The following is a 26,642-nucleotide window of genomic DNA, read 5'->3' as shown; positions in this document are numbered from 1 at the left end:
CCCCCAGTTGTACACTGATGGATATTAAAGTTTTTTCTAGCGTCTTTAAGGTGGACAAAATGCATTTGCATTAATATGGATTTTCTTTCTAACGCCTCAGGAGTTGAAAGGGACACTGATGGAGGTGGCCAGACACGTAGAAAGAGGCGATTTTTGACCCAAAAAATGTGTGGCTTCAACAAAGAACGCTTTGGAGACTTCACAGTATTGATTTACTAAATAAAACTGATAGAAGTGTCTACTACATTAAATGCACACTGCACTGCTGTTAAGGGAAACAGGTTCCCATTGCAACCATTGCAAATGTCCCTGAACTGCTGCAGTGGAGCGGTTGAATGGCGAACAGTGTAGAGAGTTAGCTTTTAAAAGTCAGTTCCCAGGTGAACGGTTAATAGGAAGCAGCTTGTACCGAAAGAAAGAACAGGCTGAATACAGAGTTGCAGAATCGATGGCACCTTCCCTTTTTTCAGGCTGGAATTCAACAGAATATAAGGGGAAAAAATGAGGAGGAGCAGATTTCCAACACATTTTTGAATGTTTCTTGCTATCATTTGATTGAATAACTTACTGAGTCATATGACTGGGCTATTGTTGACAAATTGGACAATAAATCCGGGTGAATCACAACAACCCTCCTGTATTATTATTCCACAAAAAGAGCCCCGAGTATCAGATCCAATTACACATAGTCCCTACAGTTGGCAGTCTAACCTCAGGCACTGCTGCACCCTTATCACTATGAATTACCGGGTTGTTATACTGTGATGCAACTGTTGAGTGTGGACTGCATTAGCAGGGGAAGCCATGAATGACCCCCCCCACCACCCGTGGGCTGGGAGATTATAACCCCGCTGTTAAACCCAGGGATAATCACAATTTTCTGTCCTTGGGTGCGCTTTGCTCAATAGAAAAGTCCTTCAAATTCTGTCAATCTCTACCTGTGGCAACAGATCATTCCCCAGGGTTTTCACAGGCCACCATAATTGCTGCCATTGAACCACACAGCGGCTTTACTGCTTCTAATGTTGAGGGGAAGAACAAAAATATACAAATTCATAGTAATCCAGATCATTTTCTACTGACATGCTTATTAAAACTAAAGTATAGGGTACTTTGGCTGCTATTGCTACACAACTTTGCTAAAAGTCAACTTCTTCCAGTTCTTTTGCATTGTGTTTTTGTATATTTTGGACAGGGAATTGTGACCTTGACCTTAAGCTGGTGAATTGAGCTCCATCTCCTCTCACTTTGTAGAGGGGGAGGATGCTGGGAGCGTGCAACTGACCTGGATGCTAAACGGTGTGCTAAATCATATATGATGTGCATTCACCATCGTGATGTACTAAAGACACCGACAAGCATCGTATAAGAGACACCAAAATAAGAGAGGAAGCTATGAAGACGGGCAACAAGAGGATTTTTTTGTTGGGGTGTTCCCTTCCCTGTAGTGTGTTGCATACGTTTTTGTGCATGTAAATGTTCTGCAAAGGCTAAAATCAAACAGTAAAGCATGGAAACATGTCACAGTAGAGACACAAATTACAAATATGAACCTGAAAATGACATAATGTCGTCTTTAATGTTCATTAGTCCCAGGAGGCTCCAGTCAGTATCATAACAACACTGATCCATCTCAATAAATACCCATAACGAGCCTCCTTGAGTTTTTCTCGTATAATCGTCGCCTAAATTCATAATCGACATGAACCCATAAACACATTTACTCTTTGACGAACTGCTTTAACTTCCCCCACGCCCCATGGCTCGGTAAATCAGTTGCTTGTGTGTCCTGTGACGCACACTTCCCGCACGAACACCTTGAATCGATAACCTTGGCTGTGTTTTAGCTAAATTCCCGGAGGCTGTAACGATGCCTAACAGCCCATTAAGGTGATGGAGACCTGCGGCAGGGTGTAGGCGACATGTCAGGGCCAGCTCCGAACGCCTGACGGAGGTCACGTTCACAGAGGCACGAGGCACTTTACATGGCATGTGCATTTATAATTTTTAAGGGAGTCATGTTGTTATTTGAACAATCAGGCAAGTTAGAGCTTAAATAAATATCTAAAAATGAACAGAAATAAGATATTTAATTTGATTTGTGACCAGTTTAATTTGGATTCTGATTTTTTTATTTCTTGGTTGTTTGTTTTATCTCTGTTTTTTTTCCCTTTCCACATGCTTTCTACACATCTTATAATGAATGAATGAATGAATAAATAATGTGTAATTATTTTTAATTGCTGAGCAGAATATTGATATTTTCTCCGCATACAAGGTGGTAAAAATATATGTAGCAGTGCATTATGCCATTTTCTCTTCCCAAGCTGCAAACAACTCCTCCCTAAATTTATTTATATGGTTTCTCTTTTGTTGCATGACCTCCATTGCATAAGAGGCTTGTTTCCCATTGTGTGCCTCTACGGTGAAATTGATTAACATTGGGCTATAATTGCAGCAAAGATTTGGGGACAAACATTGGGCACTATTATCTTTCCCACTGTGTGACAAAATAGAGGCATAATTACTATCAACCGTTTCAGAAAAACAGCGCCTCTAAATCCAGAGGAAGTGCAGTCCATTAAGTTGTAAGCACGTTTGCACTTGCATGTGTAATTGATGATTACCCCCCGCTGATCAAAAGGGACTTAATGTTGCTGCACATTGCTGTAACAGAGGAGGGGTGGAAAGCACGTGACTGGATAAAAGCCAGAGATGGGGAGCAAAAACAAAAAGTTAAAGAGGCCCTATTCTGCTTTATGTGGTTTTCCCTTTCCTGTAGTGTGTTATATAGGATTTTGTGCATGTAAAGGGTCTGCAAAGGCTAAAATCCCTGTGTTCCCTTTGACAATAATTGTGTAGTATCAAAATTGATGAAAAGGGGAGGATCTGATAAGCAGAAATTCTCAAAAAGAAACTTCAAAATCGCTCTCTACTTATTTGAAATTGTGTGATGGATCAATAATCTGAGCTTTAAATAGAAAAAGCCACATACATTTAGGTTGCACCGCATTCCTTTGGTGCATAGAGAGACACACACACACACAAAGTGTTCGACTAATCCCGCATGACATAAATATATCTGGCCGACAGGCAGATTTCACAGCCTTCAAAAGCCTCGCACACGTTACTGCACAAAGACCTTGGATGTTCCTTTGAGTGTTTGCAGCCAACTTACACATAAAACACACACACACAACACAGTGTTGGTCAAGACTGAATCAGAGCCTGAACAACAGGGGTGTGTAGGGTCAGCTGGGAGAGGTGAGTGCAAAAAAAACCGAGGAAGATGAAGAAATTCTCCTGGCCGCTCGTTGCCTTTATGCAGGTTGACACACACTCGTTTCGCCGCTTCAGGCGCTGACTGCATTTCCCTACTGAAAAAAAAAAGAAAAAGCATCTCCATGGCAACAGCTTCTGCAGTTTGTAGGTTTGTAACGCACGTGATGACATCATGCAGTCATGATCCGACAATCCGAGGCACATACTGATGCATAGCCACTCACGCGTGGAAAACCTTGTGTGCCCTCAGACAAAAACAAAAGGAAAGGAAGAGGGAATCCATCGTAAAAAACTATATACAGTATATGAAACAATTTGCAACACATTCACTCATCTTTATGTGTTAATCTCACGTTACACACTTAATGTCAATAGTATCCTCAATTTACATTTTGTTAGTTGTAGGTCGGCCTATCTGATGCTCATGGTTGGCCTTGTGCTTTTAGAGGAGAACACTGAATTTCTATGTCTGTCTAGATACATTAAAGCATGTAAAGACGTCACTTTAAAGCCCCCCAAAAGGGATTTCTGAATATTGCCAGACAGGAGGACTCTTAAACCAACTGAAAAATGTCTACATATCTTCAATATCCACCCTATACCTGAGGGAAAGTTACTAAATTCTATTCTGTGTTCACCAGAAAGATGCTATCTGGGCTTAGCAGGTAGCATTCACTCAGCCTTGTCAGTGAAAACAGCTGCATGAAGCATCTGGAAACTCTCTTCATAAGAGTGACCCAAAAAAGTAAGTAGCAACTATGAAACCAAAACAATATGGTATAAAATGTAAAAGTGTTTGAAGTTTTCTTTCAACAATAGGAAATCATCCTCCAGGAGTACAACAGTGACACAGAGAAAACACATTCCAGCTACTCGTGGTCGTATGTGTCTAGAGAGAGTGGAAGATTTTTTTTTAAAGCCTGAGAAAAAAGCCACAAAGGCTCATAGTGGTGTGATACAAACATGGGTAAGTAAGGGGGGGAAGTATAACATGTTTGGGAGAGTTGAGAGGAGAAGAGTGAAATATGGCAGGGTAGGGAAGATGGATCGAGAGACGCCACAAGCGTGAACAGATGGCTGCGAAGGGAGTTGGAAAAGAGGGAGGAAAATCTGGATCAGGCTGAAAAAGGCCTCGAGTTCACTTTGGGGAATGCAGTAAAGTAGGACACGCAAAACTTAAATTCCCATAAAAAATGAGACCTGAAAATAACCCAAAGGAGAACAACCCAACGAAGCCCGGCAGCGATGCTAGATGGTCAGACAAAATAGAGCTGGCTTTGAGGGGGCGTCCTCTCTTTAGGATTCATTATCTACCTGAGGAGGAGCACAGAAGGGGGCTGCAAACTTAAATGGTAATCCATGCAAATCGAGGGGGAAATGATAAACAGGGACAGTCCCGCTGCAAATTAAGTTTCCTGAAGGAGGCGTATTCATCCATATGTATGTAAAGGTAGAGCTATATCATATCCTGTATATAATGCAAGATTGGAGCCTATGCAGAGCTCCTTCAGAGTGTGGATGGACATCTTTTGTCTAGATACTACACTCTTGTCTCTGGACTCTACTGGCACACTAAGAGTAAGTCATTAATTCAACAGTTCCTCCATATCCTTTAATTCCTGAGAACCTATTTGAACATAAGAAATGATGTGACTCATTAAGTGGGTTGAGCCAATACCATTATATTGTAATGTGAAACCAACCCCCATGGCTGATTTAAAGCTGGCCCCAGGCGGTCGTCTACTCTTCTGCACTAAATTTGCTTTTCATATCTCTTCTGTGTGTGCTCCACTACTAACCTGGTGATCTCCCTCGCACATTTTCACACACAAAAGCACCCCAGGAGGTAACACGCATAGATATTCTCCGGCAGACTGAGGGATGAGTGCGGAGCGACTGGCGGATTGACAGCTAGTGCATGTGTGTAGATACCGCGCATTATACTCCCTGACATGGAGATATAAAGATGCAACAGCGCGACGTACGCATAAAGCCGCCTGGATTACAGCGGAAACCCTGCAGAACCCTGCAAACACACATGAGCAGCACGATCCAATTTGATTCGGTGTTTACCGATCGTGCCTTTGGAGATGCGTTGGATCAGCTGATGAGTCATCACCTTCTGTGGATAAGAACTAATAACAAATGACGTAGTGTTTGAGCACGGCATGGTGTATGCCCTTGATTTCTTTGCCCTCTAGAGAAGACGTGCTTCTTTAAAGACAAGAAAGTGCACAGCGTGAAGCCTTTTTTTGGTTGGTTTGGTTCTTTTTATTCCAAAATAAACTTCAGATCATTAAAGATGCATGTTGATATTTACGTGACTTAATGCTTGATGTCTTGCCAAACACAAAACCCTCTACCCTTTCTCAAATATAAATGTAGCTTGCTTTTTTAACAATTTTGGTCTTTTCTTATGAACACTATTAAAAATTAGTGAATGTTAATTTATTGAGTAGTTTAAAAAAGGTTTGGAAGAAGCTTCTGTTGGAACTAAAACTTGAAAGCTTGGCCGTGGTGAAGGCTGACGCTAAAGCTCCACCTTTAGAAAGAAAGGTCTAACATTATTATTATTAGTCAGGATTTTGTCTACCGGACTTCCTGTCTAACTGAGAAAAATCAATGCTGTGAAAAGCATAACTTATTGTCAGATTCTGACAAATTCTGTGAAACGAGGCCTTCGGCTCTGTGTGATATCCAGCTCTGTCTGCTGTCTGCTGCTTTCACGTCATGTAGGAACAATAGCCAGATAGAAAATAAATGAAAACACACTCAAACATAACTGCCTGATACTTTGTGCCAGTAAAAGCCTTTCAGAAGCCAGTAAAAGGCAACTATAATACAGGTCAAGGAAAAAAAAAATACGATATGCTTGTATATCATGGCATAAACAACTTGACCTTTGGCCCTTTAAATTCAACTGTACCAAATCATTTCCATCATGTTATTATTATTTTGTATTTATTGATTACTTTCGGAGCAAAATTATATATAACCGCGCCCTATTTGGTGATAGGCTAAGGGGCGGGACATGTCTTAGTGGTTGACCAATCCCTACTGACCAATCAGAGAAGACTGGGCTCTGGTTTCAGACAGAGGGTGAAAAGAGGTGCTGCAACACAGACAGTATGAGAACAATAAAGAGCTTTTTGAACCTTAAAGCATGCAGACATAAAAACACAAACATCTTTTATACTGCATGCTTTGCTGGAACCGGTCCAACTTGCAGAGATTGGACTCCATTATAGTTAATGGACTTTCCTGCCGAACACTGATAACAACCTGAACAGTGTTGAATGGTGACTAATGATCTATAAGCATCAATTGAACAAACACTAAAAGTGGAAATTAACATAAATGATTGTCTCTATTTGTCTTGTGGCAGCCATGTTCTGTATGTAGCATCAACATAAACATAAAACATCAAATGTTACGAGCATGGACATCGGCGGGCAAATCCACAGCTGCTCATCACAATGAAGCAAGCCTCGGACATCTGTGACGGGGGGGGGAAGTGATGACACATTGTCGAGTATTTATATTAATGCATAATGGAAAAAGAAGACCGTGTGTGTGTGTACAGATGTAACAGGTACTGCACTATCACAACTGCCTCCATGGCTCACTAATCCCGTGTTTCTCTTTCTCTTTTAACACACATTAAAACACAAGCGCACACACACACACCATTGTGCCTGCTGTTTTATTAGTTGATGAGTCATAAGTCCTCTAAACTGGGACAATCCACACTCTCAACAAACACACACACACACACAGCTTATACAACACACACACACACACACACACACACACACACACACACACACACACACACACACACACACACACACACACACACACACACACACACACACACACACACACACACACACACACACACACACACACACACACACACACACACACACACACCACACACACACACCACGGCAGCATGTAATAGCAGGGGGATTGTGAAGCTGCCTGGTGTTGATAGGTTAGAGCTGTTTTTATTTCACTCAATCAATGTTTTTACCGTGAAATGGGAAAATCAAGTTTATCCAGGAAAACCAACTTATCTACTCTCTATCTGTTTTTATTTATGATATTTTGAATTTATAATTTGTCTGGATAAAACAACAATACCACAGCAAAGTGGCTCTGCCAAGTTCTACTTCTGCTTGCCAAATAAACTTAAGTCAGTTGTAAGCGCTGACTGTTATACTTTTTATTAAGGCTGCTACTGGGCACTTCCGCACTTTGATGGCAACGAGAGATAATACTGAAAGTTACAAGACGTTATTACCAGAAAATATGCATGTGATGTTGGGAATATACAGACTTATCTCCTCGTAGAAGAGGAATTCTTTCAGTGTGGTTGCTCTCTAAATGAGCTGTTGGACTTCTAATTTGGGGGAAAATACTTTTTTACGTTTTGTGTGAGGAGAAATCCTGACAGTGCCCATACACAAGTACATAAATATAGCACATTTACTGCATTTCAATTCTCATTTTCAGGGTAATTTTAGTTTTTTGTGCCTCTACCGTGACATGTTTCCAAGCTTTAATGTTCGAAAAGCTCTATATTTTTCTCATACTGCCACTCCTGCAGCACGTCATTTCAGCCTCTGTCTGAAACCAGAGCCCAGTCTGCTCTGATTTTTTAACTGGCCTACTTATTTGTGATTGGTGAACAACTTTGAGATGCCCCACCCCTTAGCCTATTACGTACAATGTGTTGGAGCGCTAACCAATAGAAGCTTGAGCGTTACACTATGACGTTGAAGTTGTTACATTATGAAGTCCAATGTAGGTCTGGGATTTTAGCCTTTCTAGACCATTTAAATGCACAGTAACCTATATAAACCCCACAACAGGAAAGGGTAAACCCCATAAAGCATAATAGAGGCCCTTTAATGTAAAGTAATGTCTTATACAAACCTAAAGGGATTTGCATCCGGAATAATACAGTGCACTTACTGCGAGCGCACAGAACCACTCAGGCAATCAGACAAACTCAGTGTGAGTGACAGAACTGGATCTGGATAATAAAAATGTCAGCATGTGGAACTGTTTGCCTTGTATTATTATTTGTCTGAATACTACGAGCGTCAGAGGAGAGAAGAAAAAAGTGACAGACAAGCAAATGAAGTGAAGGAGAGACAGAATGAGCTCTTCCTGTTTGTTTGCACGACTTTCCTCCCTGCCTGCATCCGTGTTTCTAGTCTGTGTGCGTACAGAAATAAATCAGACACACAAAATGATCCTCTGTGAAGCAGTGATTAAATCAGCCAATCAGGACTAAAACAAAGCTGAGGGTTTTTGCCCAGGGTGTTGTAGGGGGGAGAGTATACTCGGACTACCTTTTGCATAACCATAACCGTGTGGTTTTCTTAGCCTACACTTAACCATTCTGCCTCAAGGGAGCTTAGGCAGTAACCTCATTCATTGTGGTTTGTCCGTGTTATGTTGCCTGCGTCTGAAGAAAGTGTTTTTGTTTTTTTTAACAATTCAACCTTTTACAGTTCATCTGTTAAGGACATGTGACAGAAAGAAGTCCAGGGACGAATGCTGTAAAAAATAGAAAACAATGATCCACCGAAAAACACTTTGTCTCAAGTATTTCGGTCATAATTGAAATCAATAACAACACGGCGTCCCTGAATGGAAGGATGCTCCATGTCTCCTGCATGCCTGTGTTTGGCAAGGAGAGGGAATAGTCTGCCGTGTGCTCACTAGAGAAGAGAGGGAGGCCTCCGTGTTACGGTGAGCCTGAGTCTCACAGATTAAACCTGAACGCTGCCAATGCGGCTGGCACAGCGGCGGCGGTTTCTCTCGCTAGGATGCAAAAACTAAATCTTTTTTACAACAAAACATTTTCTGGGCACTTTGGTTTCATTGTTCTGGAACATTTCGGTCCCTCCCAAAGGCGATGTTTTGAACTGTGAAGTACAATTTTTGGGGATTTCATATTGGCAAGTACATCTCACCCAGAATACACAGGGAGGAAGCAGTGTCCCAACTGCACTCCTGTATGTACTGATTTCACTCAAAGCGGAAAAATAACAAACTACCTGCCTAACCATCCTGCCTACATACTGAGTAAGCTTTTTTTCCCCATTCGTGTTTACTTCCTGTCTGTCTTCTTCAGTTTCTCTGATGTTATGCATGGTGCAAAGCCAATTATCACAAAATCATTGCAACAAATGTCATCATGTTGCATAACAGGAGCGATAACACTGTCTATTGTATTACATCTGCTCTATTTTATTCTCTATTTTATTCTATTCTGGTCCACAGAGAGGTCAGGGCCTATCCGAGTGTGTCATAATCCCTCCTACTGCAGAGGACAAAAAATATTGTTTCTTTACCCAAGGTATAGAAACAAGGTGTTGCCTGACTCACAGCAGTTATGAGACAAATATCCACAACATTTCATCTGACACATTCTTATTCCCTGTAGCATTAAACGCCCACGGAGCAAAAACAGAGGATCACAACTGTGGATACAATGGACTGACACAAAGCACGCACACACACAGTGTATATGTGTGGAGGAAGACAGTTCTGATTGCTTTAGCACGTATGAGTCCCTGGTGACAGTGTGAGGTGGTAAAAGATGCAGAAACCCTTTGTTTTGTGTGACAAACCGTGAGCATTAGCCTCGAAGCTTTTAGGAAGAATATTGCATTTTTCTCCTGCTAGAATACTGACATCTGTGTGATTTAGTGTTACGAAAACCTGCCTTTCATTAAGCATAGAAAATGATGCATCTTAGTTGAATACATACAGTGAAGCTCACCTTTTTGTATCCTGATTACATTTAATCCATTACTCCCCAAGCTTGGTATCAGCTGTATCATGACATTATACATCTGTGCTTTCATGTGTTTGTCTTACGGGTCACTTGCTAAGTTTGCTGCCACTGTCAAACCCCCCCCCCCTAGCTTTCTGGCCAGACATCAGACGCCGCTCTATCTATCTCTGTCACAAACACACACACACACAACAACACAATCAGAAGTTGGCCCTAAACACTAATGTGAGAGCAAAGGAAGTGCACATGGGAGCGTTGCCCAAGCAAGGTCACGCTCCGGGTAGAGAGAGGGGGACGTTATCATCTCTGTCCAATCTGGAAATAAATGCAGCCGGAAGGAAACCAATATGGCCACCTGTTTGGCTGGAAATACAGCAAGGGCAATTAGTTCAACTGAATATCAAGGGATTGATGATGAGGGAGGGTTTGCATTTTGGCAGTGGAGAACTCGGCTTCAGAAGAGAGGTTGATTAACTGTTGAGAAATAAAAAGATGCAAGCTGCTCACATTCTCCGAAAAAAATCTAAAAAAACATTTAACTTTCTAAGAAATCAGAAAGAAAAGATTATATTCCAGTCACCGGAGCAAATTAATGTCGCCTCCTCCGCCTGTTAAAGTTTTTGAATAGTGGCTCACAAAAGAGACAGGTAACTCGTAGTGTTGAGGTTAAAATCAGGGTTACTCTAATGGCTGTTAAAACTCCCTGTGCTTAGCAGCCACACTAAAAGGTACATTTAGTTTTTAAGCAGGAGGCTGTCGTGTGCCAAGCTGTCACACAGAGCTGAACTAGTCTCCCTGCTGCCAGTATATCCATTGTCCTTGTACTGTATTGTATCGAGCTATTGCGGTTTCACAAAATCCACTGGTAGATCACTCTGTAGGCAAAACACAATCCCACTGTCGAGTATTAATCAAGTTATTCTCAATTATCCACGTTACTTGAGTTGCACTTACGATGCTTTATGTACTTTTGTCAGCAGGGTTGTCATCCCTCCCCGGCTGATTTATAATCCATCCATCTGCTTCACTGACAAAGGCAGGAGTTTTGTGACCTTCCTGCCTCCATGCAGGTGCAATGCAGGAACACTTAGGCCCTTAAACATAGCAATAGAGAACAACAACAAAGCGGCCAGTATTGTAAACTACATGCCAAAGCCCAATTTATGATTAATAGGTCTGCCCAGAGACGGGAAGCATTGCTGGCACGGACACAAGGCGGTATATCTTAATGCTCAAGTGCCTCTATTCTTGATGCTATTTTCTGCTAAGGAGAGAAAACGCCTGCTACCATTTTCCTCTTAGTTTGCAGAGACAGGTGGGAGCAGCTGACAGGAAGCAGAGTCAATGTGGGACGGTGGCTCGACTTTGGAGGTCAATCACACCCCTGAATGGGACATGATCTGGTGCTCTGGTGAGTTGCCTCAAAGTGTTGAGCAAACTTAAGGTCCAGCAGGCTGACCAGGTCTCTGAAGCTGTTACCCCTCATTAACGTACTTTTTTTCTCAGACTCTTCGCCCCAAACTCCCCCTACCTTAATTTCTCTCTCATTCCCTTTCCCCCACGTCCTCTTCTCTCTCTTCATCTTTATCTCACTCCCTCTTCCCCTCCCCTGCCGGGCCGTGAATCATCTGGAGGCTTGCCGGGAATACAGATAGGATCACTCACAGATGTACAATAACTTGAGGGGAATAAATATGGCCTAATTGAGAGAAATGATGTTATATTGATCCTCGGGCTTCTGAACCTTTGGCATCGATGGAGCGTTTCTGCCGAGCCTGTGACATTTAGAGGGATGACTGGTGTGTGTGTGTGTGATGGTGGGGATAGGTGTTGCCGACCTCCTCCAGCCGTACTCCCAGTCACGGTCCCTGCGCTCCACCAGCAAGGACTTACTCTCCACTCCTCGCACCAGACTCAGAACCTTTGGCGATAGGGCTTTCTGTGTACTTGCCCCTACCCTCTGGAACACTCTACCCCTCATATCCGTTCTGCCACGTCTCTTACACAGTTCCAAAAGCACCTCAAAACACACCTCTTCTCTCTTGCCTATCCTCCCTAACCCCCCACCCCTCCCTCTACCTCCCACTTTGTGAAGCGACCTTGGGTATTATGAAAGGCGCTATATAAATCCAAGTCATTATTATCATTATTATTATTAAGTCTTTTTTTTACTTTGTGAAACTCAAATGTGTCTGCAGGTTCCAGGAGAACTGCACTATGTAACACTTGCGCCTCTATTGGCTAGCGTTCCAACACATTATGTGGGGCTGGACCTCTCTAAACGGTTGACCAATCACAACAGGGTAAGAGGGTTTTAGGTTTAAATGTATGATTTGTTTCCATTTAAAAGTTATCTTTGTTTTTGCATGATGTTAATTCGGCATTAATTCCTTGAATACAGACATAAACTCGACCAGAACCCAAGGCTGCTTTCGCACCACTCCTTCAAACATATTGTTTTTATATATGTTATCTAAACCACTACTTTGAAAGGTGCTATACAGCGAAGGAAAAATGAAGAGACCACTCCAAATTGTTCTTAAATCTGTATCTCTATATGTATGGCAGCCAGTCCAGTGTTGTTGAATTCCAACACAGAGAAAACGGGTCAGTATTTTAAAGAATACAATAACCAAAGAAACCACATTTATTTAACTCAAAGACATACCTATAAATGATTTTTTTTTTAAAAGAGAACAAATATAATGCTGAAGTGGTCTCTTAATTTTTTTCACAGCTGTATATGGAAAAAAAAAAAAAAGACAGGTGAATGAGTAGAGCTACATAGCAGGCCGACGTCATGTGAATTCAATACAGGTTGCCGGCAAGAAAAACAACTAAATCAATAATCCCTCAAGTGATAATCACGTCATCCTGACCCTTCGCGTGCACATCCTCTCTCTAGGACTCTTGGTATTTACCTTGAACATGATCTATCGCACACGTCTCCCCATCTGTGGCATGGCGTGCCTTTATCCCACAGCAGCAACACATCAATATTAAATCGTTAAATATTGAAAATGATGCCTGGATAAATCCGAAAAACATTATACCATAAGAAGATCAGATCCATACTGCTACAGGAAGAAATGTGTTCCAGGATAATGGGAAGCTCAATGTTCATAGATGGATAAGTAAAGGTTAAACATCTAAAGGGCATCTGTTTAATTGAGTTTCAAACACATTCAGGTGAGTTTTTTGCCTTTATAATGGTGCTGTTTTTCATGGGATAGACTTAAAGGGGCCCTAAAAAGAAAATAGGGCCCCTTTAAGGAAGGATCTGTATTCGTCAAGTCTATATGGTTTCAGCATCAACACTCCTCCTCATCACAACACGACTGCATACTCTAAGTTTGACGTGGCTGCGGACACCGGATAATGATGGTTTTGTTCTAAAGGCATCTTTCGCACATACTCTATCATTAAACAATGCGACTCCCTTCAGATGGGTGACTGAAGACCAATTTCCAGTTTATTATTTACCGAGCAACAAACGAGTTACACCGAACCTCTATGAGGAGTGCAGATTGTCAGATAGTTATAGAGGAGCTGCAGGAGAACAAAGGGATCTTCCACAATGAGCCTGGCTCAGAGGAAGTGATACAGATTCCCAAACTATGTAATTAAAAAGGAAGGCCTTTTGTTTACTTGGTAGCAGTAGAGAAATGGTTATGTTTGATGTTCTACTACTACTTAGATAACAGGGATTTGCTGTGTGAAAGTTTCTTCAGCAAACTATTCTCGCTAATTTCAGGTTGATGAGGCGCTATTAAGCTATGTAATATGGTTGTTGTTTTTATGTCTGCCAAGGCTAAAATATGTGGATAAGAGACTAATAAGTGGAATAAGTTCTACAAATATAGTTTTTCTGTCAATTAAAGAGACACAGCATCTTTGTAGACTGTTTTTTCACAATATAAATTCATTTATTCTAAGATATGCAGAGATAATTTACCCTGGACAGAAACCTACATGAAATAAAAAGTGACCTGTGAGCTTTAACCCCTTCTTGTGTTCTCAATTAATCGCTTAACTTCTTCCCATCTTGAAATGAAGTGACAAATTCTCTCCCAAACCCCAACAGGGTCCCAAAAGACATTGTGGTCAACAAAGACAATTACTAACAACAAAACAACAAAAGGACCAGAAAACAGGTGAATACACCAAAAGAATAAATCAAATTACTCTGGCACAAAACAACTCCCGGAACGTATATACATTTACAATTTCTGATGCATAAAGGTGGATAGCTTCTCAAAAGAAGATGGAAGAGCTTAAAAGTGTGTTTCGGGGGAATTTAGCAAAGAGGCTCAGACACCATCACCCTGTTTTTTTCCACCGTTGCAATTTCAGCAAACTTGCTGCGGTGTCGTAATGTTAAGTGTCAGGGGATGAAGTGGGATTTCCCAAGGAAGTAGGCAGTTGAAAGGTCTTGAAGTTTTAACATCCAATCAACATCACAAGGGGGGAACTTGCCGGATATTCCCAGAAAGAACATCAAAAACAGAGGCCTTAAATTCAATCTAACCCTGGAATAAAAAGTCAGAAAAGGGTAGACATGGGAGGTCACAAGTGACACTTCAGCCATGCATAGACAAATGGCATCATAACAAATTAAATGGCGCGCACTGAACAGTCAAACTGAATTACAGACCTAAACTGAAACTGATCTCAAGAAAAACATTAGGAAAACATGTCCACCGAGGCCTGAAAAGAGCATTAACACAACACTGTTTAATCAAGTATTTTAAATTAAATCTATTATGAGAATCCACATCCATTAGGTGACACAAAAGGGACAATGTGAGCTGATTAATTGGGGCCCCGGTTTACAGATCCCTCTGTAGGTCCCTTGAGTTCCTCTCTACATTTGCCTTTCCTCTCGCTTTCTCACTCTCACCTGCCTAATTAACTGTCATCGTGAGCCATTTATGCTTGGGAGGATGAATATCAAAAAACGTCTCTCTGTTGAGGACAGGAGCATCATTGGGAGGAAGCGAAGGAGGCTTGTACAGGAGCTGAATCGAATAGTTATTAAGACATTATGTACACAGATGTGCTGACTGTGTGGAATAACAATGATGTAAACGAGCAGAATAAACACATTTTTACTATTCCTCAACTAAATAAAACACAATCTGTTGCAGTTAGGGGATACAAGGTGTAGAAAACATGAGAATACCTAAAACAAATACAGTTAAAAGTACAGTAACAGAAACCCAAAAAGCAGCAAATGTGTATTTTTTTAGATTCACACTTCGAGAACAGTACCGCACTATAAGCTCTCTTTGAAATGTAACAGTAATCAGATTTTTTAAATGTAACTATAAGGGGATTGTTGTTGACTGCAGGAGAACCCACTCCGAACCCCACCTCCCTCTGACCATCAATGGTGCTGCTGTGGTAGCATTCTACCGAGGCGCCACTGAGAGCATCCTCAGCAGCTGCATCACGCTGTGGTTTGGAAGCTGCACCGCCTCCAACCGCAGCCTCCGCTCGAGCTCCACCAGGCTGAGGAACAGCTTCTTCCACCAGTCGGTCAGGATGCTGAACTCTCTCCCTCCCTCCCTCCCTCCCTCCCTCTCTCCTGTCACTCTCTCCCTCCCTCCCTCCATCTCTCGCTCTCTCTCTATCCTCCGTCCCTCCCTTAACCCTCTGTCTGTCTCTCTCTCCTCCCTCCCTACCTCTCTCTCTCCCTCCCTCCTCTCGCTCCCCCTCTCTCCGTCCCTCCCTCTCTCTCCCCCTCTCTCATCTCCCTCTGCCCCCGCTCACATCTCTCCTGACCTCTCCACCCTCCGTCCCACCCACCTTTCCCCACATCCTCAATGGAAATGTACCAGGACATTAATCCCCCTCCCTCACACACCCGTCCCTCATCCAGCACCAGTCACTTTCTATTCTCCGCTGCTACTGAAAATGTGTTTTGCACAAAGTATTTTTTTGCACTAAAGAACTACTTGCACTACCGTCAAACTGTGTTGATTGTGTCTAACATATGTATAGGTTTTTTTTAGTATACCCCTTTTTACCCCCCCTTTTCTTTCTACGCTCTTATCTTTTTACGTTATATGTTCTTGTTTATATTTGCACTGTGGGACTGCCAGAAACGGTATTTCAATGTTCTGTATGTATAACACATGTGGAAACTTTGACAATAAAGTGGACTTTGACTTTGAAGGGGTTTCCGTTTTTTTCCAATCCTGATAATACCGTTACATGTAATCCGAAGCCTGTCTCTCAGCAATCAGTTAATGAATTTTGATTATGTCCATCTTCTACTATCACAAAACTTAATTACGTGAAAGAAACCCAGAGCTGCTTTTATCCATGATCAATTTAAAGCCATAATGATCTGCGCCTATTTTCTGATTGCCACCTTTTACCTCCCCGCGCCAGTTGTGTTCATCGCCCGTGACAAATTGACTTCAAAAGGAAGCCTCCATCATGACCCATTTTCCCTTCCACCAACAGCTGAGCTCTCGCTGAATAACGCACACAAGCAGGGGGATTTTCCCATGAGCCACCTCGTGCATCAAAAGCCTGGTAAGGCAAACAGAAGACCACGGTGAGGCGTAAATTGGAGGCGATCATTTGAATCACTGCTAACATTTGAAGGTAATGCTGAGGGAGATTGTGAATGGTTTTCTCAGAAGCACCACTTCCATTCATTACTGACTCATTACAGGTGAACAAACACAAGGAGCATCCATGTTGCACACGCTATACCCGGGATGAATGTGATCAGTGTAATTACATTAAGACACTCAATAGGACAGGAAGAGAGAAAGCGGCGGACATGGCTTTCATACCGACTGGCTTACTTTCTATTTCATACACTAATGTGTCGATGAGTCAGGTTTATTTTTCCTATCAAGATGAAAACTCAAAAGATCCATCGCAAAAGGGCAAAGTACTACCTGTGCTGATCTGCAAAAACCTCAGTTACAAAAAATATTGAAATGCTAGCAACTAATGTCAGCAGTTTGCCGAGCAGATTGACTAATTTTTGCCAGAATGTCCATTTGTATATCAACTACTGGAAGTGTTATAATGTAAAACGTATAGTACCATAATAGAAAAAGGTGTATTTACATGTCTTGACCAATGAATAATTTTGCAAATAATCGGGATCTTAATGTTGAACAAAAATAGTTGGGTAATTATATTTTAGGCTACAATCAAGTAGGATGGTTTTTATTTGTTAAACATGAAGTGTAACCCCTAAACAGGACTTTTGTGTGTGTTTGCATCAATTTGCAAACAAATATGGCAGCAGATCAGAATAAAGGGAGGTCTCTCACTTAAATATGATAAAACACTTCAAAAAATGTAAAGAATTCCAACTATTATTTGCACCATTTAACCCCAATATGTCCAAAGCGAGGAGGGAATTGACAAACAAATCCACATTAAAGTCGAGCGCCACCTACTTAAGGGGAATTGGCTTTGATCAAATAATCTAGGAACTTGAAGCGATGCCATTATGACATATCACGCTGCATTGATAGACAGAAAACAAATTTTTCATTGAGGGGAAGGAAACGTGTCTCCTACCTATTGCCATCTCCATGACGCTCACTTGGCTCTCCGAGGGGAAGAGGATTTTTGGCGGCTTGTCTGTCAGGGGAGCTGTGAAAAAGAGAGAAAAGCAAGATAATGTTACATTTCCTCCCCCCTTGGACAATGGGAGTATGATTTATTCATTAAAGACCACAAAAACGCTGCATTAGAGTGAGAACAAATACATGGAAATGTAATATTTAAAGGAGTGGACAGAGAGGAAAATGGATGAATTACTGTGACTCAGAATTACCCGTTTCAAAGCTTTTCAAACATCAAGCTTTCAAAGAAGCAGCTGCTTCAATACTAATGCTGCCTGTGAGTGTGTGAGCGATGATATGGCTTTGACATGGACGGCAAACTGTATTGCATATACTGCAGCTGTGGAACTGCTCAACCATCACTGAATCTACAGTATACCCTGAGGTATAAATCCTTCACAGCTGCAGTGCAAGGTTAAGAGCCACTGCAGGAGACGCAGTCCTTCCCGCTGTGTGCAAATAATGTACGTTTCTTGAAATATCTTGAAAGATTACAATATCTTTCAGAACAAATTAAAAGCAAAGTGCAGGGTTGGAAGGGTTAGCCAAAGGCATGCCATGTGGTATATATGTTCAAACTGTGAGCGGGATCTAAAACTGTATCACATTAGGAAAGCCTTTCGCCCTTACGCCCAATGAAAATACTCCGACTCCAATTAGACAGCTGCTGAGTAACAAAAGACGTGTACTTAGAGGCTCCTCATTATAATGATTCCCTAATTGGTTCTAGTCTTCAAAGTGGCATCAGAGAGGTTTTTTCTATCTGCGCTCACTAAGACATACTCGCAGGGATGAGGCTTGTTTTAGTACAAATGACTTGTGGTGAGACTAGAGTCGTGATCGCCGAGCTGAACCTGGAGAGGAGCGACAGAGAGGAGGAAGGTCAAATTGAACCGGTTCCTTCATACTCCGGTGATGTAATCCACCACAGCGGAGGAAGAGTTAGCTCTAGTTGCATGTTGATGTGAAGCCTTCAGGGTAGTTTTTATCGCAACAACTGCAGTTTAACAGAGCAGACTTAAGTTTGTCAGATTCCTTTTTTCCATTTATATATTCAGTTATTCTTCATGAATAACTTTGTGCCATACATAACAGATGAGTGTTTCATGATGCAACTGAGGGACCTTTAAAAATCAGTTTTCCACGACTAAGTATTGTGGGTGAGGTTCTGTCTTCAAAAGGCCAATTACAATGTTAAAGAGCACATATTCTGCTCATTTTCAGGTTGATATCAGCATTAAGTGCCTCTACTGTGACATGTATCAATGCTTTAATGTTCAAAAAGCTCTTTATTTTTCTCATACTGCCCTCTTTTCACCTTCTGTCTGAAACCAGAGCCCATTCTGCTCTGATTGGTCAGCTGTCAGGCTCTGTTGTGATTTAGGTTTACTTTGATAACTGTAATCTTTCAAACTTAATTATAAATCAGTGCCTTACAAAACTACACCCTATACCAGAGCCTAATGTTAGAGCTTTTGGATGTAAATATACTCTCAGTTATTCAAATTAAAAGAACAATTTAATTGTTCTGATGTTCGATCTATTGACAGAGTAAACCATGCCGTGACCTTTAAATAAATAATCATGGATTTTGTTAAAAGCAGTGGGCTGAAAGCAGGATAAAAAAAAAACCCTATACATTATGAGCTCATTAATTACAATTTCAAAAAAAGAAGCCAAAGTAAATTATTCCTTTTCCCTGTGCCTGCCGTATTTCAGTGCTGTGTAAAGAAATCTCATTACCTTAATTACCTTTTTCCTGATGAAATATGCTCAGATTAGTTAGCTTCATTATGACTTGAAAAGAAAAAAGCGATTTTTCTCTCCTCTACAGGTTTGCCTTAACCAAGACGGCGCTTGATTTGAGGAGAAGAATTGGTGCACGGGCGGTATTTATAGTAACGTGAAAACAGTCAGCTGGGGATGCAAACATCAAACATGACACTATAGCTTGTTGCTCGTACTGGTAAGTGAGTTTAAAAGTCATACATTATGTATTTGCTTTAATGCTAAAACAAGGACACATAAAAAGAATAATTGTACACAGAGTAAATCAAATCCAGCTGCAGTAGTCAAATGTATGTCAAATTGATTTTTAGTAAGTGTTATATTAGAGTACTCCTTTCACACTCACTGCCTGGTTGTTAAAAAACAGGAAAATGGAAAATGCAGCCAGGTTGAAAATAACCTGAAAGCTTCGACGCTGCTGCTGGCAACCATTCCCAGAAAGGAAGTCATGTGCTATTAATACAGCACCAGTAATACCGCACAATTTATGTTTATCAAACCCACCGACACTGTGTGGGGGTGAACTGAAGGAAATGAGGAATAAATCCCAAAATGAGATGTCAACCCCCACACAAACAAGTTATAATTGCCAACTGGACAATATTTGGTCAATTATATTGTAATCTGTAGTGGATATTTGACTCATTTTACATAATTAGTGGCATTTCTAAAGTCAATAAATATTGACCTTGTGGCCATTTCTCTTTAAATGTTAACATATCATATCAGGGGAATACGCTTCCCGTTTTAGCCACTTAAAAGTGAATTTATGATATGTTTTCTAACATATTTCGTTACATTTATTACAGGTAATGTTTGTAGGGTTTGGGAGTAACAGATTATGTGTAATAGGATAGCGTAATCAGGAAAAGAAAAGCATCAAACCAGGGACTTTTGTTCAAACTAAGGGCGTGCTGCAGATATGATATTGGTCAGTGGGTACCACAATGCTGGAAGGCACGCAACAACACACACACACACACACACACACACATTTGAGATGCATCAGTGAAGCTGACTGGTCTTCAACTACAAAACCATAATTCTGTGGTGGGTTATTATAAAAGGGAGTGGGCAGGCTTTTTGGCTGAGGGGCGAGAAACACATCCAGCCTGACCTGCTTACACAAACACACACACACACACACACACACACACACACACACACACACACACACACACACACACACACACACACACACACACACACACACACACACACACACACACACACACACACACACACACACACACACACACACACACACACACACACACACACACACACACACACACACACACACACACACACACACACACACACACACACACAGGGGAGAGAATCTTTAAGGTGTCCCTCACCAGCCCTGTGATCTGCTCTGGCTGTGATCACATGCTGATGGATGGGGGGGGGGGGGGAGACCTTGTTCTCTCCTATTAACTCCCACATCACTGTTTGATGCTCACTGTGTGTGTCTTTGTCACTCTGTCTATCCGTTTCCGTCGCTCTTGAGGGTGAGAAAGAGAGAGGGAGGATGAAAAAGGAGGAGGGGAGGTTTGTGGTTCTCTTTTAACACCTCATTAAAGACCACTTCAGCAGACAAAGATTAAGAGGAGTATGTGTGTATGTGTGTGTGTGTGTGTGTGTGTGTGTGTGTGTGTGTGTGTGTGTGTGTGTGTGTGTGTCTGTGTGTGTGTGTGTGTGTGTGTGTTTAAGACACATAAGAAAATGACTAAAAGTAGTTTGATAGCTACTTGTGTGGTAATCGATATTAAAAAAGTATTTCTTATTTGGTTATTATCAGTTTATTCAGATCAGAAATCACAGGGAAAAAAAATTGGCAAGGGATTTTTAAACCATCCTTTCCGAGGCTTGCTGTATGAGAGGATGTGATCTAATCTGAAAGATAATGCAGGACTTTAATGTGCTGAATAAGTTAACAAGAATGTCTTCAAACTGGACTCTAGCCGAAGGGAGCTGCTGCAAACTGGGAAGGAGAAGACATTTGTCAGCGGCTGTCAGGGAATGTTAAAGTTTTGAGAGAGTAGAGGGCTTCTTCGGGGCCGAGAGGACAAATGGGTTTCAGGATAACCAACATACTGAACTCAATAATTCAGTTTGTCAAATATACTTTCTGCTGGTGAATAATACAGCCTTTAAAATGAGGTTAAATGACAATGAAAACACTGTAAAGGAACCGTACCTGAGTCAATTGCTGGGAAGACATGCTGGTGGTACTATTTTTGGAAGTATATTGTATTTTTGAGAGGCTATCATCAAGTACTTACAAGGTTTTATTGGCCACTTTTCTCTTTCATGGCTAAATATACAGGTCAATAGAGCGGAAAAAATGCCATAGTAAATTCTTAATGCGACCTCAGCTGAAGGAAAAGTGCTTTATTACCTCACAACATAACCGGCGCAATTTTCCTTCCGCAAACAACGGACAGAATGTGCAGAGCAGTTAAATAAACAGTTCATGAAAACAACAACGACGCTGCTGTGATTGTACAGTGTGGGAGTTAAATTTAACGGTCCCGGCGAAAATAACTGTTATTTTAGAGGGAGGACCTCATAGCTGATGCCCTGAAACATCTGCTTGAGGCAACGGGTGAAATGGAGCAGAGCCGCTCTGATGATCTCCCGCATTAAGGAGATGTCGTTTTGCTGCTATGAGAGGGAAACGAGCAGCTTTAAAGGACGTAAAGTACTAGAGACCTGGGCTTTCATTTGTCCTCAAGCTGTATTATTCTGCAATTTCAGTTTGATAGAAGCATCAAATGTGGGTCAGTCAATTGCTAGGAATCTAATATTGGGCTAAATGTCCTTCTGCCTTCATTCCCACCTACTTATATTTGCACATTCGGCCAAAGCCCTCCATGATCCAGCAGTGGCTCAGTCAGAAGGGGCTTGGACTGGGAATCATAGGGTCGCCGGTTCAAGTCCCCAAACAGACATGAAATATGGAAAGTAGACTGCTACTTGGAGAGGTCCCAGTTCACCTGACCTCAATGACCTGTGGTGCCATTGAGCAAGGCACCGGACACCTCCAATCCCCCCTCCCCATTGCTCCCCGGGCGCTGCACGATAGCTGCCCACTGCTCCTAGTACTAGGATGGATTAAATGCAGAGGACCAATTTCACTGTGTGTGCTCTGCTGTGTGCATGTATGTGACAAATAAAGAGGGTTTCATGATCTCACCTTTAGCATTGCTGCTAACCACTTCTTTACTCTGTCATGTCTGCAAACAGCATCAGCGTTCACTGTGTCTGGCATCAACCACGTAGGTTAATTCTGTCTCTCCCATTCTAGAAACGTAGAGGAAAAGTATCTGTGCTCGTTGAGGTGCAGCCACTTGTTATGACGGATATTTCCGAGGTGCAAAAGATAAATGTTTGATCTGAAAGAGAATGCTGCTTGTTAAAAAATGAGCTAGATGCTCTGCTGAAATGGGGATATTTGAAAAATAGACTTTTGGGAAATAAATGAACCCTAAAGAAATGACGATGCTATAGTCTCCGAGGACACTTGTTAAAAAATACCAATATAGAAAACCCTGAGCAGAACATAATAAGGGTATACTTCCTTATTGAAAAGGGTGTTGGTTTAGGAGATCCATCAAAACAATTGAATATGAGCGGGCCCAGAGGATAGGACAATACGTTCAGGGGAAATCACATAAATCATCTTAACGCAAGAATAGCAGGACTTCACTCTCCAGCTTTGAAACAGAGAGGCATGATTACTCACAGCGCTCATATATGGTTCAGGTACTCCCTGTAATGAGATGCCTTTTTTTTAAACTGATGCAAACTTGTAAACATTGTGGAAAAACTGTCCACACATGGATCATGAGCGGCTAATCATGTGTGGCTAGCAGACAGTCGCTTGTTAATTAGAGAGGGCCTGAACGCATTACTCACCTGTTTCCTCGGCGGGGACCTCACAAACATGTTATGCACTCAATGATAAGGAGGGTGGGAGGTGGGAGAGATGGTGATGTGTTTCAAGCCGCCCTGGCCTAAAATATTCCTCAGGGGAGGAGTTGAGGATGAGTCAGAGAGGAAGGAGATGGTGGAGCTGCAAGAAGGCTCGGGGTGCTTTTATATGAAGAAAAAAAAAAGAGTTTTGGCAGCGGATAGAGTGGGAGAGGAGCTAAGAAGAGAAAAATTATAGATGAGATGAAGATGTTGTTTCAACAACAGGAAAGCGTGTGTGTTGGGAGGCGGTGTGGGTCATTGCCTGGGCGTGAATTTCCTTACTGATTGAAGTTGAAGGAGGAGAGCCAGCTGGGTTAACACCGCGCTAATTGCCATCATGTCACACCCACTTGCAACTGTTTTAAAGCATGGGGAGCACAGGTTTAGCTACAGGACATGTTAAGGAATCACTTATTTTCATATTTAAACAGTCTTGAATGTTTAAATCTTGTATGTGATTTCACAAGCACAATATAAAAATACATTTTTCCACCATTAAAAGGGTGCAAGCTCTTTTCCCGTTCTGCATGAGGATGCCCATGACTCGTTGTCATAGCAACAGGTGCAGGTACTTCCTACACACATGCGTGTGATACTGTAAGTAGTTTGAAAAAGAGATGCTAAATTGACACTGGGGTCATAAATCACTATGCAATTACATTGCCCACTGTGGAGTGCTGTCCTTTACAGCGTCACTCCGGAGGACATGTGACTTTTGACTGAGGCCTAAATGCCAGCTGGCCTTCTTGAATGATGACGAGGCAGCAGGTGTGATGTTAAACTCCACAAGAAGGTTGTCAAACACCCCGGATGATTCATCAACTTTAACTCAAATCCAATATTTTCACATACAAAGGCCACTGTTGAGGGGGTTAAAGTTAGTGCAGCAGACCGAATTACACAGTCACCAATGTGATTACTACAACTTTGGCTGGTTTCCCTAACTTAAAAATGATCCTGATTCACTATCTAAAATAGGTCCTTAGGGTTCCCTTCCCTGTAGTGTGTTATATAGGTTTGTGTGCATATAAATGGTCTGCAAAGGCTAAAATTCCAAAGTTCCTGAAGTTCCAGGATAGTGAATTCCCTATGTGACACTCGCACTTGTCGTTATTTATCGTTGTTATATTTATTGGTATACTACACTACACATTTCCATTTTGGAAAGGTAGCCATTGTAACATGAAACCCGATTTTCCCCCAGGGATCAATAAAGTTTTTCTGATTGCCGTTTAAACGCACTAATAGCTGGCCTGAGAGTGCCTCTGGTGTGAGAATAAACTCAGGAGATGGTGCGCCCAGGCTCCGCGGCACTAAACTGTGTTAATGTGCAGTTTTTTTTTGTTGTGCTTTTTCAACGGCCTACAGAACACATTACCATTCTGGGAAGCTTTTCGCCTCTGCAGGGGGAATTGTATTCCTGCAGCATGAAAACAACAGAAACCAAAGTCAATTATAAATCAAAAAAGTGACGGAATGGAAAATGTGTAACAGGTTTGGTGTAAGGAGTAGTGAGCTTGACACTTAATAGACTTTTTACAGGACAAAAGAAGAAATAATGGAGTTTCTCCACTCTCAGAAAGCCAATTTCTCAAATTTCCAACAAGCATGGATAAGGGAAACAAAGACGCAGGTGATTTCAATAAGCCAGGGTGGAGGAAAAATGTACTATTGATTCACACACTTTCTTCAATATACTGGGTTCTCAGCAAGCATTTTGTCTTAACTTTACTCGACAGGCAATACCTATGTACTTCCCTGTCATTAAAAAGTGAATTAATCTTTAGTGCTGCCTGCCTGTCAGAAATTCCTCCCATTTTTTCCTCCCAGAAGCCTACTTTCCGGCTCCCCTCGATACATTTGTTCACAGCAATCAATAGGGGTATGACTATGTACTGTATATATCACACTGGGAATCAGCTTGGCAGGTAGCCTTTGGCAGTGCTATACTTCCCTCTTTGCCCATGTTCGTCTCCAGATCTAAATGTAGCTGCTTTTTAAGGAGCAACATGTGTGGGAGTGTTGGGGTCGTTTAGATTTTAAAATCGTTCGAGAAAAAGTTACACAAATAGACTTGCAGGAAGAGGACAGAGCTAATGCGACGCGTTCTGCTTACTTGAACATTTGAAATTACGTGAAAGAACGTTGCAATTAGGCAGATGTGTAAACCGAGGCTGTGTGCTGTAATTAATCGTGATTGCGTTAATTACACTTAGTTTTTTGCTCCATAATGAGGACTGAAATGAGACAAACAGCAGAGAGAAAAAAAAAAACACAGAAAATGAAGGATCTTGTGCCAAATGACACACTGCAGCCTCACAGTTGCTATATTGAGATTTCATTCCTGTGGATATTAAAAAATGTCAATTCTTTCCCTGCGGCAAATAACTCCTCTCTGATTCCCGCTACTCCAGCAGAGTGAATTATTTCTCCGCTCTGTCTGTAAAAACTTGTCTTTTAAGCCCATTATTTCCTTATTTTCCATAAGCAAAGCCATGTCTGATACAATCTTTTAATTAAGATTATACAAGTTGCTTCCTCTAGCTTTTCTAATTTTTTGTGTTACAGCACGCTTCCCAGGACAAATTATATTATCATTGTTCAGCTGGCAGTTCATACATCTCCAAGATCTCTTCTTCTGCTTTTTTATTTACCCTGTGCTGCAGGAAAACTCACAATATACTGAGGATCCCTCTAATAGACATTGTTTTTATTAAGGGACGGTGCTTCGGGGAAGTTATTATCAGTGCATATTTGAATTTTATTAATAATAAATCAAAGCTATATTTCAAAATATCAAAGTGGTTGATTACTTTTAATTACATTGTTCTCAGACCAGTCAAATTATGGTTAATTGTGCTGTTAGAAATCAGAAAATACTAGTAATATATTATATTAATAATGCCACTGAATTGCCATGTGCCTTTATGTCAATGCCACAAATAAATTATTTTAATAATGCAAAAAAGCTATTCAGTTAGTATTATACAATATGTTTACTTGTTGATTCATGCAATATTGGTTAATACAAAACAAGTTAGTAACCCAATTATTTAAAGTAAACTGGGTGTCTTTTTATGATTACGTAAGACACAAAGTCATTACTGTACCATAAAAACAGTGGACAGAATAATTGTTACAACAAGAATGTATCGCTTTACACGTTTAAAATT

General features: G+C 41.3%; 1 protein-coding gene across 2 annotated transcripts in view; it reads right to left on the bottom strand.

Moving 5' to 3' along the window:
- Nucleotides 1-26,642, bottom strand: part of LOC134861074 (interleukin-1 receptor accessory protein-like 1) — a 170,973-nt gene that overhangs the window by 52,185 nt on the left and 92,146 nt on the right. For both annotated transcript variants that reach the window (XM_063878080.1, XM_063878081.1), the window contains exon 6: nt 17,654-17,728. In XM_063878080.1, coding sequence (XP_063734150.1) covers nt 17,654-17,728 — 75 coding nt within the window. The remainder of the gene's footprint in view (nt 1-17,653; nt 17,729-26,642) is intronic.

Source organism: Eleginops maclovinus, chromosome 24, assembly GCF_036324505.1.
Source record: "Eleginops maclovinus isolate JMC-PN-2008 ecotype Puerto Natales chromosome 24, JC_Emac_rtc_rv5, whole genome shotgun sequence".
NCBI classification, from domain to species: Eukaryota; Metazoa; Chordata; class Actinopteri; order Perciformes; family Eleginopidae; genus Eleginops; species Eleginops maclovinus.
Note: the sequence above shows the minus strand (reverse complement) of the source record. Positions and strands in the feature narration are given on the sequence as shown.